Source organism: Salmo trutta, chromosome 18, assembly GCF_901001165.1.
Source record: "Salmo trutta chromosome 18, fSalTru1.1, whole genome shotgun sequence".
Classification (NCBI taxonomy): Eukaryota; Metazoa; Chordata; class Actinopteri; order Salmoniformes; family Salmonidae; genus Salmo; species Salmo trutta.
The window spans coordinates 20,896,499-20,910,910 of record NC_042974.1 but is presented as its reverse complement, the minus strand read 5'-3'; the positions used below and the strand labels follow the sequence as shown (position 1 = coordinate 20,910,910).

Here is a 14,412-nt window from a genome sequence, read left to right as displayed (position 1 = left end):
ATCGCCCTTCCCTGTTGGTCAGCGGTGGGCAGCCCTAATCCTTGAGTGCTGTATCATGGGGGTTTTCATTCCACCTCGGGTCTCATTGGCTCACTCAACCAATAGCTGCACAGCTGCCTGTGAATTCTATGTTTTGATAGGCTCAGGTAGAAGCGGCTTTAAAGGGTGTAGGACGATAAAGCAGATTGAGCGGCATGTCTCACCCGCTCCAGGTAGACACTATCCCGATCCACAATACAGGATCAGATTGGCATATCTCCACTCCTTTAATAGTTAGAGGGATGATATTGTATCTGATCCTGGGCCAGCGGTAAGGGGTAATGTCTACCTACTGAATGAGAGTGCAGCCCCAGAGGACCAGGTACTGCCCAGCACTGGCTCACGTCAGACAGGGAGTCTTTGGTATCATAAGCATAATATACACTTGCACTATCCCCCAATACCCGTAGCCTACTTTCCCCACTCTGATTTTAAGACCAAATGCCCCACCTCCACCCTTCCTCCTCTCAACCCCTATCCTGCGTTCCCCTATCCCAAACAACCCTGCCTTGAACTCATATCCGTATCATACCAGCCCCATCCCCATCTTTCCTGGCCCCACTCCATGTTACCTGTCCCAACCCCCCACCCCTACTCCTTGTCACTCTCTCCCCACCCCACCTCCAAACCCCCATCGTTCCCCACTCCAAACCCCCATCGTTCCCCACTCCAAACCCCCATCGTTCCCCACTCCAAACTCCCATCGTTCCCCGCTCCCCACAAGGTCATGTAGATGGGATGCTTACAGGTACCTGTGTGGAGAGGGGGAAGTTGTTAGCAGGACTCTTCTTCTTGCTGTTGTTGTTGTTGTTTCCTCCTCCAGCGCTCATGTTGCTGCCGCCAGACATCTTCCTTTTCCTCCGCTTGTTGGGCGCTTGTCTGGCCGGCTCAGCTGGATATAAAGAGAGAGGGAGAGGTGTTACTGAGATCTGCAGTGTGTGTGTGTGTGTGTGTGTGTGTGTGTGTGTGTGTGTGTGTGTGTGTGTGTGTGTGTGTCTCTGACAGGGTTCAAATCATTTTCATCGACACGCCACATTACAGTGTAAGGCTGCTGAGTTACAGCCTAGGCTTCAGGTCTTGATCAGGTTACTCATCACCCAAGTTTGGTTCACCATATAAGTGTGTTGTCTGTATACAGAGAGTGTGGTGACTGTGTGTGTTTACCTGGTGGGGCCACCATACGTTGCCACTTCTGGAAGAGACAGGTCTTGAGACAGTCTCTGGGACTCAGACTGTAGGTCTTGTGTCTGGACATCAACTCCTGCATCGGCTCCAAGATCACACACAGCTAGAGGAGAAAGACATTGACAGTCAGACTACCAATACTGCTTCAGCACCTCTAATAGAATGCCAGCTCGGTAGGAACCCCGGTATGGTCAAATTAAAGTGAGTACAACTGCCTTTTTCATTCTACTTCAAGCACTAACTGGGCGTGACTTACCCTAAGGTAGTTGAGTGTGGAGTTGGACAGACCACATCTTGTGATGTTTTTGGCCAGCTGGTCCAGCATCTGAGGGTCCTGCACCTTGGAAGAGGGGGAGGAGAGCAGGGAAGCAATGACTGAATGGTGGTCAGTAACACCGGCAATCAATCAATAACTGTGTCTGTGACCTTTTAATTGTGAATGATCATTGAAATGTAAATTAATCCTTTTGGACTGTAATGTGATTTGTGGATTCAAATAAAGTATTTAAAGGGTAACTCACGTGCATTGCTAGTATGCTACGAGGCAGGACCTCTCTGTGTTGTCTGATGCTAAAGTGCCAAGTCTTGATCCTCATCATGTCGTCAAACATGAACTCCAGGTATAAACGACCCTCCACACACACCTAGAGGGGAGAGAAGTTAGAGGTCAAACACAAAGGACGAGAGAGGAAAAAATAAAGCATTGTTTGTGTGTGTGTGTGTGGGGGGGACTGAAATTAGTGTTTGGATTTGTTGAGTTGTGAAACTGTAAATGGGATATTTGAGGATTTGGAAATGCAGAACGCAATGTGTATTTGCAATTGAGAGTTCAATGTGTGCTTGCAAATAGAGAATGAAATGTGTATTTGCAAATGGAGAATGAAATGTGAACAACGGTATCTGTATGTTCAAATGGACGAGAAAGTGTATTTACGTACCTGTGTGAACATGGGCTTGCCGTTCTGTGTAACCATGGTGCATTGGTCACAGTCTAGAGACACAAAGTTACTGTGGAATGACTCTTTAGGGTGTTTCAATGTGTAGAACAGCTCAGTGGCGCCCCCTTCGAAGATACTCCGGAAGTACCGTGGGATCAATGTCCGGCCGATAGCTAGGGAGAGGAATAATTTAATGCCATTCCTTTGTATAAAATACTACGGACGAGTATTAGGGCTAAGCGAAGAGTGAAAAAAAAAAAATGTTTTGTACTAACAAGTATTTTTGCATAGATAAAATATCAATGTTGATAATAAAGTCTAAATATTTAGAACTCGAAATTTCAGTTCGAGAATAAAGTAGACATTGAGAATAACCTCAATTGTGAGAATAAAGTGGCAGTTATATTTCAATATTAAAATGGGGTATTTGGTTAATTGCATGCCTCCCTGTTGCTGTGCACTACCGTTGAAATGCCCGAGTTAGATGACCTGGTGAAACCAATGATTTATATATACACACACACACAACATGACTGACAGGGGGTTCTGTGTTGAAGCCACCGTGCCCCCATCTTGGAACTCACCCACCATTGGGGACAAAAATTATAATTTGGAACCGATAGAAATATATTTAATACATTTTAGTTAGATTATGTAAGCTAAACATAAAAGCATTACAATTTTCCTTAAGGTGTCTTTTTTTTTTTTTTTATAACTAATGTTACTGTCCCCACTACAAAAAAAATACTTAAATACATGTCATTTTGTCCTTGAAACATTTCATTGAAACACTGTAGAATCCCATTAATTCCTATGGAAGACTGATCCTACTGGGGAGTGCCAGTATGGCCGACAGGTGGCTTCAAAGCCTCTCAATAGCCAATACATAGCATCAGCAATCCAGGGTTTATATATACACCATTCTGTGAAACTATAATTTGGAATTGGCTTTAGAAACAAGGAAATCCTTACTCTTTTAGCACATAATATTATTATAAGTATTAGGACCTTGTGCCGCAGATTGGGTCTTTTCAGAAGGAGGAACCACACCGACTTGGATGAGAGAGCCTATTGCAAAGTGAAATCAACAATATTATACAGAATACATGACCAAAAGTATGTGGACACCTGCTCGTCAAACATCTTATTCCAAAAATCATGGGCATTAATATGGAGTTAGTCCCCACTTTCCTGGGAAGGCTTTCCACTAGATGTAGGAGCATTTCTGCGGGGACTTGCTTCCATTTAGCCACAAACAGTGAGGTTTGGGCACTGATGTTGGGTGATTAGGCCTGGCTCGCAGTTGGTGTTCCAATTCATCCCAAAGGTGTTCAATGGGATTGAGGTCAGGGCTCTGTGCAGGCCAGTCAAGTTCTTCCACACCAAATTCTTTACGGACCTCGCTTTGTGCACGGGGGCATTGTCATGCTGAAACAGGAAAGGGCCTTCCCCAAACTGTTACAACAAAGTTGCACAGAATCTTCTAGAATATCATTGCTTGCTGTAGCGTTAAGATTTCCCTTCACTGGAACTAAGGGGCCTAGCTCATACCATGAAAAACAGCCCCAGACCATTATTCCTCTTCCACCAAACTTGACAGTTGGCACTATGCACTCCTGCAGGTAGCGTTCTCCTGGCATCCACCAAACCCAGATTCGTCCGTCGGACTGCCAGATGGTGAAGCGTGATTCATCACTCCAGAGAACGCGTTTCCACTGCTCCAGAGTCCAATGGCGGCGAGCTTTACACCACTCCAGCCAACACTTGGCCTTGTGCATGGTGATCTTAGGCTTGTATGTCACTGCTCGGTCATGGAAACCCATTTCATTAAGCTCCCAACGAACAGTTCTTGTGCAGACGTTGCTTCCAGAGGCAGTTTGTAGTGAGTGTTGCAATCGAGGACATACGATTTTAACGCGCTACGTGCTTCAGCACTCAGCAATCCAGTTCTGTGAGCTTGTGTGGCTTACCACTTCGCAGCTGAACTGTTGTTGCGCCTACATGTTTCCACTTCACAATAACAGCACTTACAGTTGACCGGGGAAGCTCTAGTAGGGCAGAAATTTGACGAACTGACTTGTTGGAAAGGTGGCATCCTATGACGGTGCCACGTTGAAAGTCACTGAGCTCTTCAGTAAGGCCATTCTACTGCCAATTTTTGTCTATGGAAATTGCATGGCTGTGTGGTCAATTTTATACACCTGTCAGCAACAGGTGTGGCTGAAATAGACGAATCCACTAATTTGAAGGGGTGTCTACATACATAGTGTATTAGGAATTTCATCATTCCTCCTCCTCAGACCTCACCCCTCCCCTAGTCCAGTATCAGCCCTGCACTAGTTAAGCATCACCCCACCTTCTCAACCATCACCTCTGCAATGGTCAGGTATAATCCTGCCTCATCGATCTCATCTGTGCATCAGTCAGTTCTCACCCTTGCATTACACCACATTCTTTCTTTTTAAATTACAATGACCATGACTATTGGCCGAAATACATGTACATTTAAAGAGCCAGCTAGGAATGATCATTTATTATATTAATTTCAAAAGGTACTAGCAAGAATAGCTTAGGGAAATTATATATGTTTACATACACAAACTAGAGAACTTTACTTGCTAGCTAGCTATGCTCTTATTTACAGGATAGCTAGCCCCCAAACTAGATTTGGTAGGTCTAGTTACATGGCAGGATCAATTAGTAATACCCAATTAATTTGCTTACATTTAGAAAATGTGTTTGAAATGGGCATGAAATTCTTTAATTGATTAAAACAACCCATGTTATTTAGCTATATTAAGCTATGGTGGTGTACCAGAATTCTAAGATTGTAATAGGTTGTGTTTACATAGTCCCTGACGGAATTACGTTTCAGTGGCCACGCCCCTCTACTGGGGTAGGGGTGTAAAGATCCCTCAATCTGCCGTTGGCGCCCATACAAATTAGCCTCAAGGTTGTCTTGTTAAATTTTCTTCATTCTCTTCAATTAAATGCCATGACTGTTTTCTCATTAGCTGGGAATGTTTGAAATGTCCAATACAACATACATTGGTGATATTGTTATACTTTAAGACAGACTGGTAGAATAGCTTGCATAGCTAAACATCGCTAGCATTCACTGGTTGAAGTAACTTAAGAGTAATGGGAGTTGACTGGTGACTATGACATGAATATATATATAATTCACAACATTTGTACGGGAGTTGTAATACAAGGTAATGTAAACTGTGTCTTATTGCTTGAATTCAGGCTTGACTGAATGGTGAAAGATTGCTTCCGTACCACACTTCAATTTTCCCATGTGGACCTATGCAGCCAGTGGAGTGCCTACGACATCCATATTAGCTAGCAACTTTGTAATGGAAATCAATTTAAATCATAGCAAATGATGGTATTTCTTAATTGCCAGCTACATTTTCCAAATATTATACCTCCATGTGTTGTCAGCTCTGAGCATGTTTTTTTGGCCAATGGAAAAGCTCATTGTGAATAAATGAGTGCAAGGGTGAGAAGGAGAAGTGAGGCTTGACTAATGCAGGGGTGAGGAAGATTGAGGAGAAGGAGTGACACTTGACTAGGGGAGGGGTGAAGAACGAGAGTTCCTAACACGTATTCTATACACGTGTACCATGCTAATCCCAGCAGTCGCATGGCAGTGCAATTATGGCTGAGAAGAATATCCTGCTGTAGCCTATTAAAGATAGACTTTATTCTGGAGATAGTGACTTTATTCTCCAAATATTGCGACTTTATTCCAAATATGATTTTTTTATGTTCTCCACACAAAATACCCTCACCAATCACCATTCATAGACTTTTTTTCTCTTCACTTGGCCCTAATACTCGTGTAAAATAAAGATTGTAACCATATTGTGTAACAGGGTGAAATATATACGATCCCATTTTAAAGCCTCCCTGCAAGTCTAAGTGTGTCTTACTGTATCGTTTGGGCCCGTCCTCCAGACAAAAGGTGATGGTCAGCATGGCATCATCTTCAAAGAACTCTGTGGTGAAGGCATCCCACCAGAGATTGTCACAGTCCTACAACACACAATAAATAAATACATCTGCCATCACAAGTTGTCAGAGTCTTACAAGAGCACAGTAAGACTGACAACCGGAATAATTGAGTTTGTGTGTGTGTGTGTGTTGGGCTTTCACCTCTGTCCAGTTCTGTAGCCGCTTGTTGAGCTCAAATATCCTGTAGTCTGTCTGGTTGCCATATGGTGTAGGTCTCCTGCAACAGGACAGAGCAGGGTCAGTACACAACTTTATTTTCCGGTTGAAAGTTTTGATCCAACACTTTTTGGAGGCCTGAGAGTTGAATGCTCAGTCGGTGTACTCACCCCATGCCAGGCTCTAGGTATGACGGGGGGTACATTGGTGTTGGCCTGCAGAGACAGACAGGCGAGAGTCAAAAATGTATTATAATAATTATATAGGTACTAATAGTACCAACCTACAGTACTAACAGTATGAGCTAAGTGGCAGGTATGTGTGTCCTACCCCACGTCTCTGTCCAGCATGGTGCCGGGGTGGAAGGGGGGAAAGGCACTGCCGTTAGGGCCGGGCTCCTTGGGGGAGTACAGCTTGAACGACTTAGATGAACAGCCTGGAGAGAGAGACAGAGGAAAAAGGAGATTGAGCGACTTGGTGCTCTGTACACAGCCCGCAGCAACAACAATAAAATCGACCAATGAATTGTAGCCTCGCACCAACACGCCCCACGATTGAGCCTTAAGATAAGACTGCTAAATAGTTACATTGCATTTAATCTCTTGCACTGAATATGCACAGTCACTATATATATATATATATATATATATATATATATATACACACACACACACAGCCATTTCTTTGGGATTTAGTTCATTTGCATGGCAAAGAGGGACTTTGCAATTCATTGCAATTTATCTGATCACTCTTCATAACATTCTGGGTTATATGCAAATTGCCATCATACAAACTGAAGCAGCAGACTTTGTGAAAATTAATATTTGTGTCATTCAAAACTTTTGGCCACGACTGTACACAAACTTTCACTCATCATATGCTGCTGCTACTCCGTTCCTTATTCTTACTCTTATCATCATCTATTCTGATTAGGGTTGAATGACAGGAACCTGATATTTACCATACCAAAACCACTCCCTATTCCCAGGATAAATAAATAATAAATTATTTATATGAACAGCATGATGTGAAATGGAACTGTTAAATTATATGTGATGTCTCAATCTGGCTACTCTACTGCCTTCTCTCTGCATGATCAATCAACGCTCAGGGTGGGGACATACATCTCAGTACGGAGTGCAGTTCAAAATGCATGTAGACCTATAATGGTAACTTTTTTTTTCTTCTGACAGGATGGCCCTATATATTAATGTAGAATAGGCTATGCTGCAGTAAATGAAGACCGAACACGTGTGTAATTTACACATCTCCATCTGGCTTTCAGGGGTCACCTTAAGTGTAAATATTTTAATTTTATTGCAGCTGCCATTTTAAAAACAGCCTATCACTCAAATAATTGTTGCATTAAATCAGTGCACGCACAATCATTCTCTCTATTCTATTCAAATTGCATCCGAAATAGACAATCCTGTTCAAGATTGATAAAGGCATATAAATAGGATGTCCTAGTCTACCACTTTCAGGTAATACATTCAATGCAGTATTAGCCTTATATTTTGCTAATGGAAGATGGGTTATGCACAATAAGCTTCAACTTAGCCTCCGTCTCTTGCGCAATATGCATGCACCTGTCCTCCGCTTGCCTCTCTCCAACCCTTGTGTAGTCTCCACATTCTGTATACTCCCCTTGTCCTAAGGGTAAAAAATGACCCGCCTTCACTAAACCCCTAAAAATTGAATTTTAAAATCTCAAATCTATTTTGCATGAAGAAATAACCTGTCATTCATCAAACTGTGCAAATATCTGGGTTTTCCCTCTTCACAATGCAGAAAGACTGCGTTTAAATCAGTGTACAACACAAAGTTTTATTACAACACACCCGTCATGATTCTTTTCTTCACTAAAGTAGAGGTTTATTATTATTATTTCTAAAAAAGGTACTGCATAGGTGTAAACATACATTTTTTAGCAAGAGATAGCACTTGTATAGCCTAAGAAAGTAGCAGAAATGTGCAGAAAGTTTTGAATGCATTTTATTGAAGGAAAACAATTCTTGCTTTTTTGGCAACAGTGATATATTCTTAAATACTGTACAATGAGGAATTCAACTACAAAATACTAGTCTTCTCCCATTTTTTTTAACCATTGCCCCCACCCACAAGGTGTATAAACAACATAACAATAAAATAAGATACAACACAAAAACATGAAGAACATAAATCAATCAACTTTAATTAGCACATGTAGGACATATGCAAGTGTGTGTGCATGGACTTTGCAGATGAATCTCATGTGCAGAACATAGTATTTGTTTAACCTCTATGGGCTAGGTGGGACGCTTGCGTCCCACCTACTCAACAGCCAGTGTAATCCTGTGGCGCGATATTCAAATACCTTAGAAATGCTATTACTTCAATTTCTCAAACATATGACTATTTTACACCATTTTAAAGACAAGACTCTCGTTAATCTAACCACATTGTCCGATTTCAAAAAGGCTTTACAACGAAAGCAAAACATTAGATTATGTCAGCAGAGTACCCAGCCAGAAATAATCAGACACCCATTTTTCAAGCTACCATATAATGTCACATAAACCCAAACCACAGCTAAATGCAGCACTAACCTTTGATGATCTTCATCAGATGACACACCTAGGACATTATGTTATACAATACATGCATGTTTTGTTCAATCAAGTTCATATTTATATCAAAAAACAGATTTTTACATTAGCATGTGACTAGCATGTGACTAGCATTCCCACCGAACACTTCCGGTGAATTTACTAAATTACTCACGATAAACGTTCACAAAAAACATATATTATTTTAAGAATTATAGATACAGAACTCCTATATGCACTCGCTATGTCCGATTTTAAAATAGCTTTTCAATGAAAAGCACATTTTGCAATATTCTAAGTAGATAGCCCGGCATCACAGGGCTAGCTATTTACACACCCACCAAGTTTAGCCCTCACCAAAGTCAGATTTACTATAAGAAAAATGTTATTACCTTTGCTGTTCTTCGTCAGAATGCACTCCCAGGACTTCTACTTCAATAACAAATGTTGGTTTGGTCCCAAATAATCCATTGTTATATCCAAATAGCGGCATTTTGTTCGTGCGTTCAAGACACTATCCGAAAGGGTAAATAAGGGTTACGCGCCCGACGCGTTTCATGACAAAAAAAATTGAAATATTCCATTACCGTACTTCGAAGCATGTTAACCGCTGTTTAAAATCAATTTTTATGCCATTTTTCTCGTAAAAAAGCGATAATATTCCGACCGGGAAAGCGCGTTTACGTTCAAAGAGAGAGAAAGTAAAAGCATGGGATCCCCTCGTGCACGAGCCTCAGTCTGATGGCCCTCTGATCGACCACCATCCAAACGCGCTAAATTTTTTCAGCCAGCGGCTGGAATTACATCATTCAGCTTTTTCCCGGGTTCTGAGAGCCTATGGGAGCCGTAGGAAGTGTCACGTTACAGCAAAGATCCTAAATGTTCAATAAACAGAGCTGTACATATTTACTTCAATTAGAACAGACTATGATACATTGTAATTTATTTAATGTTGTTTACACGGTTCCAAAGGACACAAAAATATTTGGCACAACTCGCTTGCTCCTTCCTATACCTTGCTTTTTCTTGATCGCTATACACAACCCTCCTTTTTCTTGATCTCTTTACACAACTAACTCAAATGTCTTGCACACATCTGACTTCCCCTTTTCCCACCTAAGCAACCAGTAAACATTCCCATTCCGAATTTCTTTTTCACGGCCTCCACATCAATTTTCCAGTCAGAGTTTGTTATAACCGATTTACTGATGTGATTATGATAGATCAGGCCCTATAGCCTATTTATCACATGCATGCATGCATACATACATACATATTTCACATAAAGAATAGGAAATGTTTTTTTTCTAAACAAATGAGCTATTTTGTTACCAGAACTTTTAAGTCAGAAAAATAAGTATGAAAGTTAATGGCTGTAATGATGTTGCAGCTTCAGCAGAAATCTGTGCTTTGGTGACTGTTTGCTGCAGCAGAGAGAACATTCAGCAGTCACACACTAATTTTTCTAACACATCAGGCTCCCAAGTGTCATTTGTGTGTCTTAAATATTTAATCAAACAGTGTGCTTAAAGCATCAGCATATATACACACACACACACACACACACACACACACACACACACACACACACACACATTGAGAACGCACAACAACTATACTATTTAACTAAGCATGACTGGAATAGTCAAGACAATAAACGTTGGGTAGTTAGTTAGATAGCCGAGAGTTAATATACTGGCAAGTTTGATGTATAAGTAGCCAACTAACGTTAGGTAGCAGGCTAGCAACATACCGGTACATACTGCTGTAATGATATGGTATGTGGTTCGTACGGACAGCGTAGCTAACAAATTGTGAGCCAACATAACATGTAAGATAAAGTATTGACTTTTCAAATAAGTTATTACATTGCTCAACAGTTTCTTAACATTTCTCATAATTAGTTAAAGCATTGCATTTGTATCCGCTCTCATTGTACTTTGGCTATATATTTTCCACCCTTCTCTTCAAAACGATGTGATGCCACACCCATTTCCTGAGGAATTGCATTATGAGCCCTAAAGTACGGAAATAGTGTCCTCTGTGTATACTTCATATTTTGGCGAATTTAGTACGACATACGGGAACTTTTGGCATACTAACTATATCCATATTATGACCAATAAGCATACTATATACTCAAATCACATCACAAATAGTAAAGTTAGTGAGGTTGGTATGAGTATTCTAACACAGCTCAGGTTTCACATGATTGGGCAGGGGTGAACCCACTGACCTAGCCATTCAGAAGAGTTTTTACCCACAAACGGGCTTTATTACAGACAGAAATACTCCTCAGCGCACCCCCCCCCCCCCACAAACGGGCTTTATTACAGACAGAAATACTCCTCAGCGCACCCCCCCCCCCCCGGAAGTCCAGAGCTGGCGTGGTTACATGTGGTCAGTGGTTGCGACATTTGTTGGACGTACTGCCAAATTCTTCAAAACGATGTTGGAGGCAGCTTATGGTAGAGAAATGAACATTCAATTATCTGGCAACAGCTCTGGTGGTCATTCCTGCAGTCCAACTGCACGCACACTAAAAACATCTGTGGAAGTGTTGTGTGACAAAACTGCACATTTAATGAGGACTTTTATTGTCCCCAGCACAAGGTGCACCTGTGTAATGATCATGCTGTTTAATCAGCTTCTTGATATTCTACACCCGTCAGATGGATGGATTATCTTGGCAAAGGAAAAATGCTCACTAACAGGGATATAAACAAATTTGTGCAAAGAATGAGAGGAAGTAGATGTGCTAATAAAAACTGCCATTTTCTACTTCAGCTCATAAAACATGGGACCAACACTTAACCTGTTGCGTTTATATTCTTGTTCAGTATAGTTGATTTTATTCAAAACAAGGTGTATATAAATGGAAAAATACAGTTAAAAATGTACCCATCGACTGGTCGAAAGAACAGACAACTCTTGGTACGACCAAGATTATAATTTTTTTCCCGGGGGCAGCCCTAAGCAGCATAGCTTCAAATCAAATAAAGTGTTATTGGTCACGTACACATATTTTGCAGATGTTATTGCGGGTGTAGCTAAATGTTTATGTTCCTAGCTCTAATAGTGCAGTAATACCTAACAATTAGGGATGCACAATATATCGGTGAACATATCGGAATCGGCCGATATTAGCTAAAACCAATGTCAAACCTACCGTGCATACCTATATAACATAGGTACAGGACGTAATGAAGCCATGTAAAATATTGCACAGCATTCTTAGCCTAGCCCACAATGTCTGCTGTGTGGATCGAGCAGTCAACCAGTCATTTGAAAGAGTAAGAACATTTCAGCGAGACAACTCAAAGGTGAAATCCATTAAAGCCAAGATAATGGAATTCATTGCCCTTGACAATCAACCGTTCTCTGGCGTGGGTGATGTTGGCTTTCACCGACCGGTCGAGCATCGGTACACACTACCAAGTGATCTATTTTTCAGATGTTGCCCTACCGGAGTTACACAGTAATAGCGTCAATGCTATTAGCTTCACAACATACATACTATGGAACACCATTTGGGTATTTTGCTTGTCAAAAAAGATACAGTAGCAAACTCAAAGCTACTAAAAAAAAGTCAGCAAACAAGCAAACACCGGTGATGAACGATGCGTTTACAATACCGCGTTGAAAATAAAGCATCATTTGTTCGACTGCAACTTCTGGGGTAGGTAGCTTTAGCTTGGTAACAAGTTAGCAACAACACAACCAGCCTGAAAACAATGACTAGTAGAAACTGATGCAACCAGTCAAGATGCTCTCGATGTTGCAGCTGTAGAACCTTTTGAGGATATCTGGACCCATGCCAAATCTTTTTAGTTTCCTGAGGGGGAATAGGCTTTGTCATGCCCTCTTCACGACTGTCTTGGTGTGTTTGGACCATTCTAGTTTGTTGTTGATGTGGACACCAAGGAACTTGAAGCTCTCAACCTGCCCCACTACAGCCCCGTCGATGAAAATGGGGGTGTGCTTGGTCCTCCTTTTCCTGTAGTCCACAATCATCTCCTTAGTCTTGGTTACGTTGAGGGATAGGTTGTTATTCTGGCACCACCCGGCCAGGTCTCTGACCTCCCTATAGGAGGTCAGAGACCTCGTCGTTGTCGGTGATCAGGCCTACCACTGTTGTGTCGTCTGCAAACTTAATGGTGGTGTTGGAGTTGTGTCTGGCCATGAAGTCGTGGGTGAACAGGGAGTACAGGAGGGGACTGAGCATGCACCCCTGGGGAGCTCCAGTGTTGAGGATCAGCGTGGCAGATGTATTAGCTAGGTTGCCACTTGTTGTCCACCTATTGAAATTGAACTTCAGGTCATGAAAATAAATAGCTAGCCAGCTACTCAACCCCATTGCCCAAAGCTAATGTTATAAGCAGCCAGCTAGCTTCATCTGGCTAGTGAGGCTCGACCGGACCAGGTTATGTGTTGGAAAGCTAGCCACAATAAGGATTAGGTACAATAGTGGAATTTGCGGTTTGCCTTCAACTTAAAATTATGTCATTGACAGCAATGCAAATTAATTCAATAGTAGAATTATGCCATACTTTTATTTTGAAGGCTAACCACAAAGTCCACTATTGTGGCCAATCTTATAAATTAGGGTTATTTTAGATGACACCAAGCTACATACAGTTGAATTCAGAAGTTTAAATACACCTTAGCCGAATACATTTCAACTCAGTTTTTCACAATTCCTGACATTTAATCCTAGTAAAAAATCCCTGTTTTAGGTCAGTTAGGAACAACACTTTATTTTAAGAATGTGAAATGTTAGAATAATATTAGAGAATGATTTATTTCAGCTTTTATGTCTTTCATCTCATTCACAGTGGGTGAGAAGTTTACATACACTCAATTAGTATTTGGTAGCATTGCCATTAAATTGTTTAACTTGAGTCAAACATTTTGGGTAGCCTTCCACAAGCTTCCCACAATAAGTTGGGTAAATTTTGGCCCATTCCTCCAGACAGAGCTGGTGTAACTGAGTCAGGTTTGTAGGCCTCCTTGCTCGCACACACTTTTTCAGTTTTGCCTACAAAATATTCTATGGGATTGAGGTCAGGGCTTTGTGATGGCCACTCCAATACCTTGACTTTGTTGTCCTTAAGCCATTTTCCCACAACTTTGGAAGTATGCTTGGGGTCATTGTCCATTTGGAAGACCCATTTGCGACCAAGCTTTAACTTCCTGACTGATGTCTTGAGATGTTGCTTCAATATATCCACATAATTTCCCTTCCTCATGAAGCCATCTATTTTGTGAAGTGCAGCAGCCCTCCTGCAGCAAAGCACAGCCACAAAATGATGCTGCCACCCCTGTACTTCACGGTTGGGATGGTGTTCTTTGGCTTGCAAGCCTCCCCTTTTTCCTCCAAACATAACGATGGTCGTTATGGCAAACAGTTCTATTTTTGTTTCTTTAGACCAGAGGACATTTCTCCAAAAAGTACGATCTTTGTCCCCGTGTACAGTTGCAAACCG

The 14,412-nt window shown here is 41.5% G+C and overlaps 1 protein-coding gene across 10 annotated transcripts in view; it reads right to left on the bottom strand.

Annotated features, from left to right (window-relative positions):
- The window catches only part of ldb1a (LIM domain binding 1a), a 36,644-nt gene that overhangs the window by 2,868 nt on the left and 19,364 nt on the right, over positions 1-14,412 (bottom strand). For 5 of the 10 annotated variants that reach the window (XM_029697945.1, XM_029697944.1, XM_029697952.1 and 2 more), the window contains 9 exons: positions 6,669-6,774; positions 6,509-6,553; positions 6,324-6,399; positions 6,101-6,203; positions 2,163-2,335; positions 1,746-1,868; positions 1,481-1,564; positions 1,204-1,327; positions 786-931 (listed from right to left, as the gene is read on the bottom strand). In XM_029697945.1, the coding sequence (XP_029553805.1) occupies positions 786-931; positions 1,204-1,327; positions 1,481-1,564; positions 1,746-1,868; positions 2,163-2,335; positions 6,101-6,203; positions 6,324-6,399; positions 6,509-6,553; positions 6,669-6,774 (980 nt within the window). The remainder of the gene's footprint in view (positions 1-785; positions 932-1,203; positions 1,328-1,480; positions 1,565-1,745; positions 1,869-2,162; positions 2,336-6,100; positions 6,204-6,323; positions 6,400-6,508; positions 6,554-6,668; positions 6,775-14,412) is intronic. The other 5 variants (XM_029697946.1, XM_029697954.1, XM_029697953.1 and 2 more) reach the window with 3 other exon arrangements.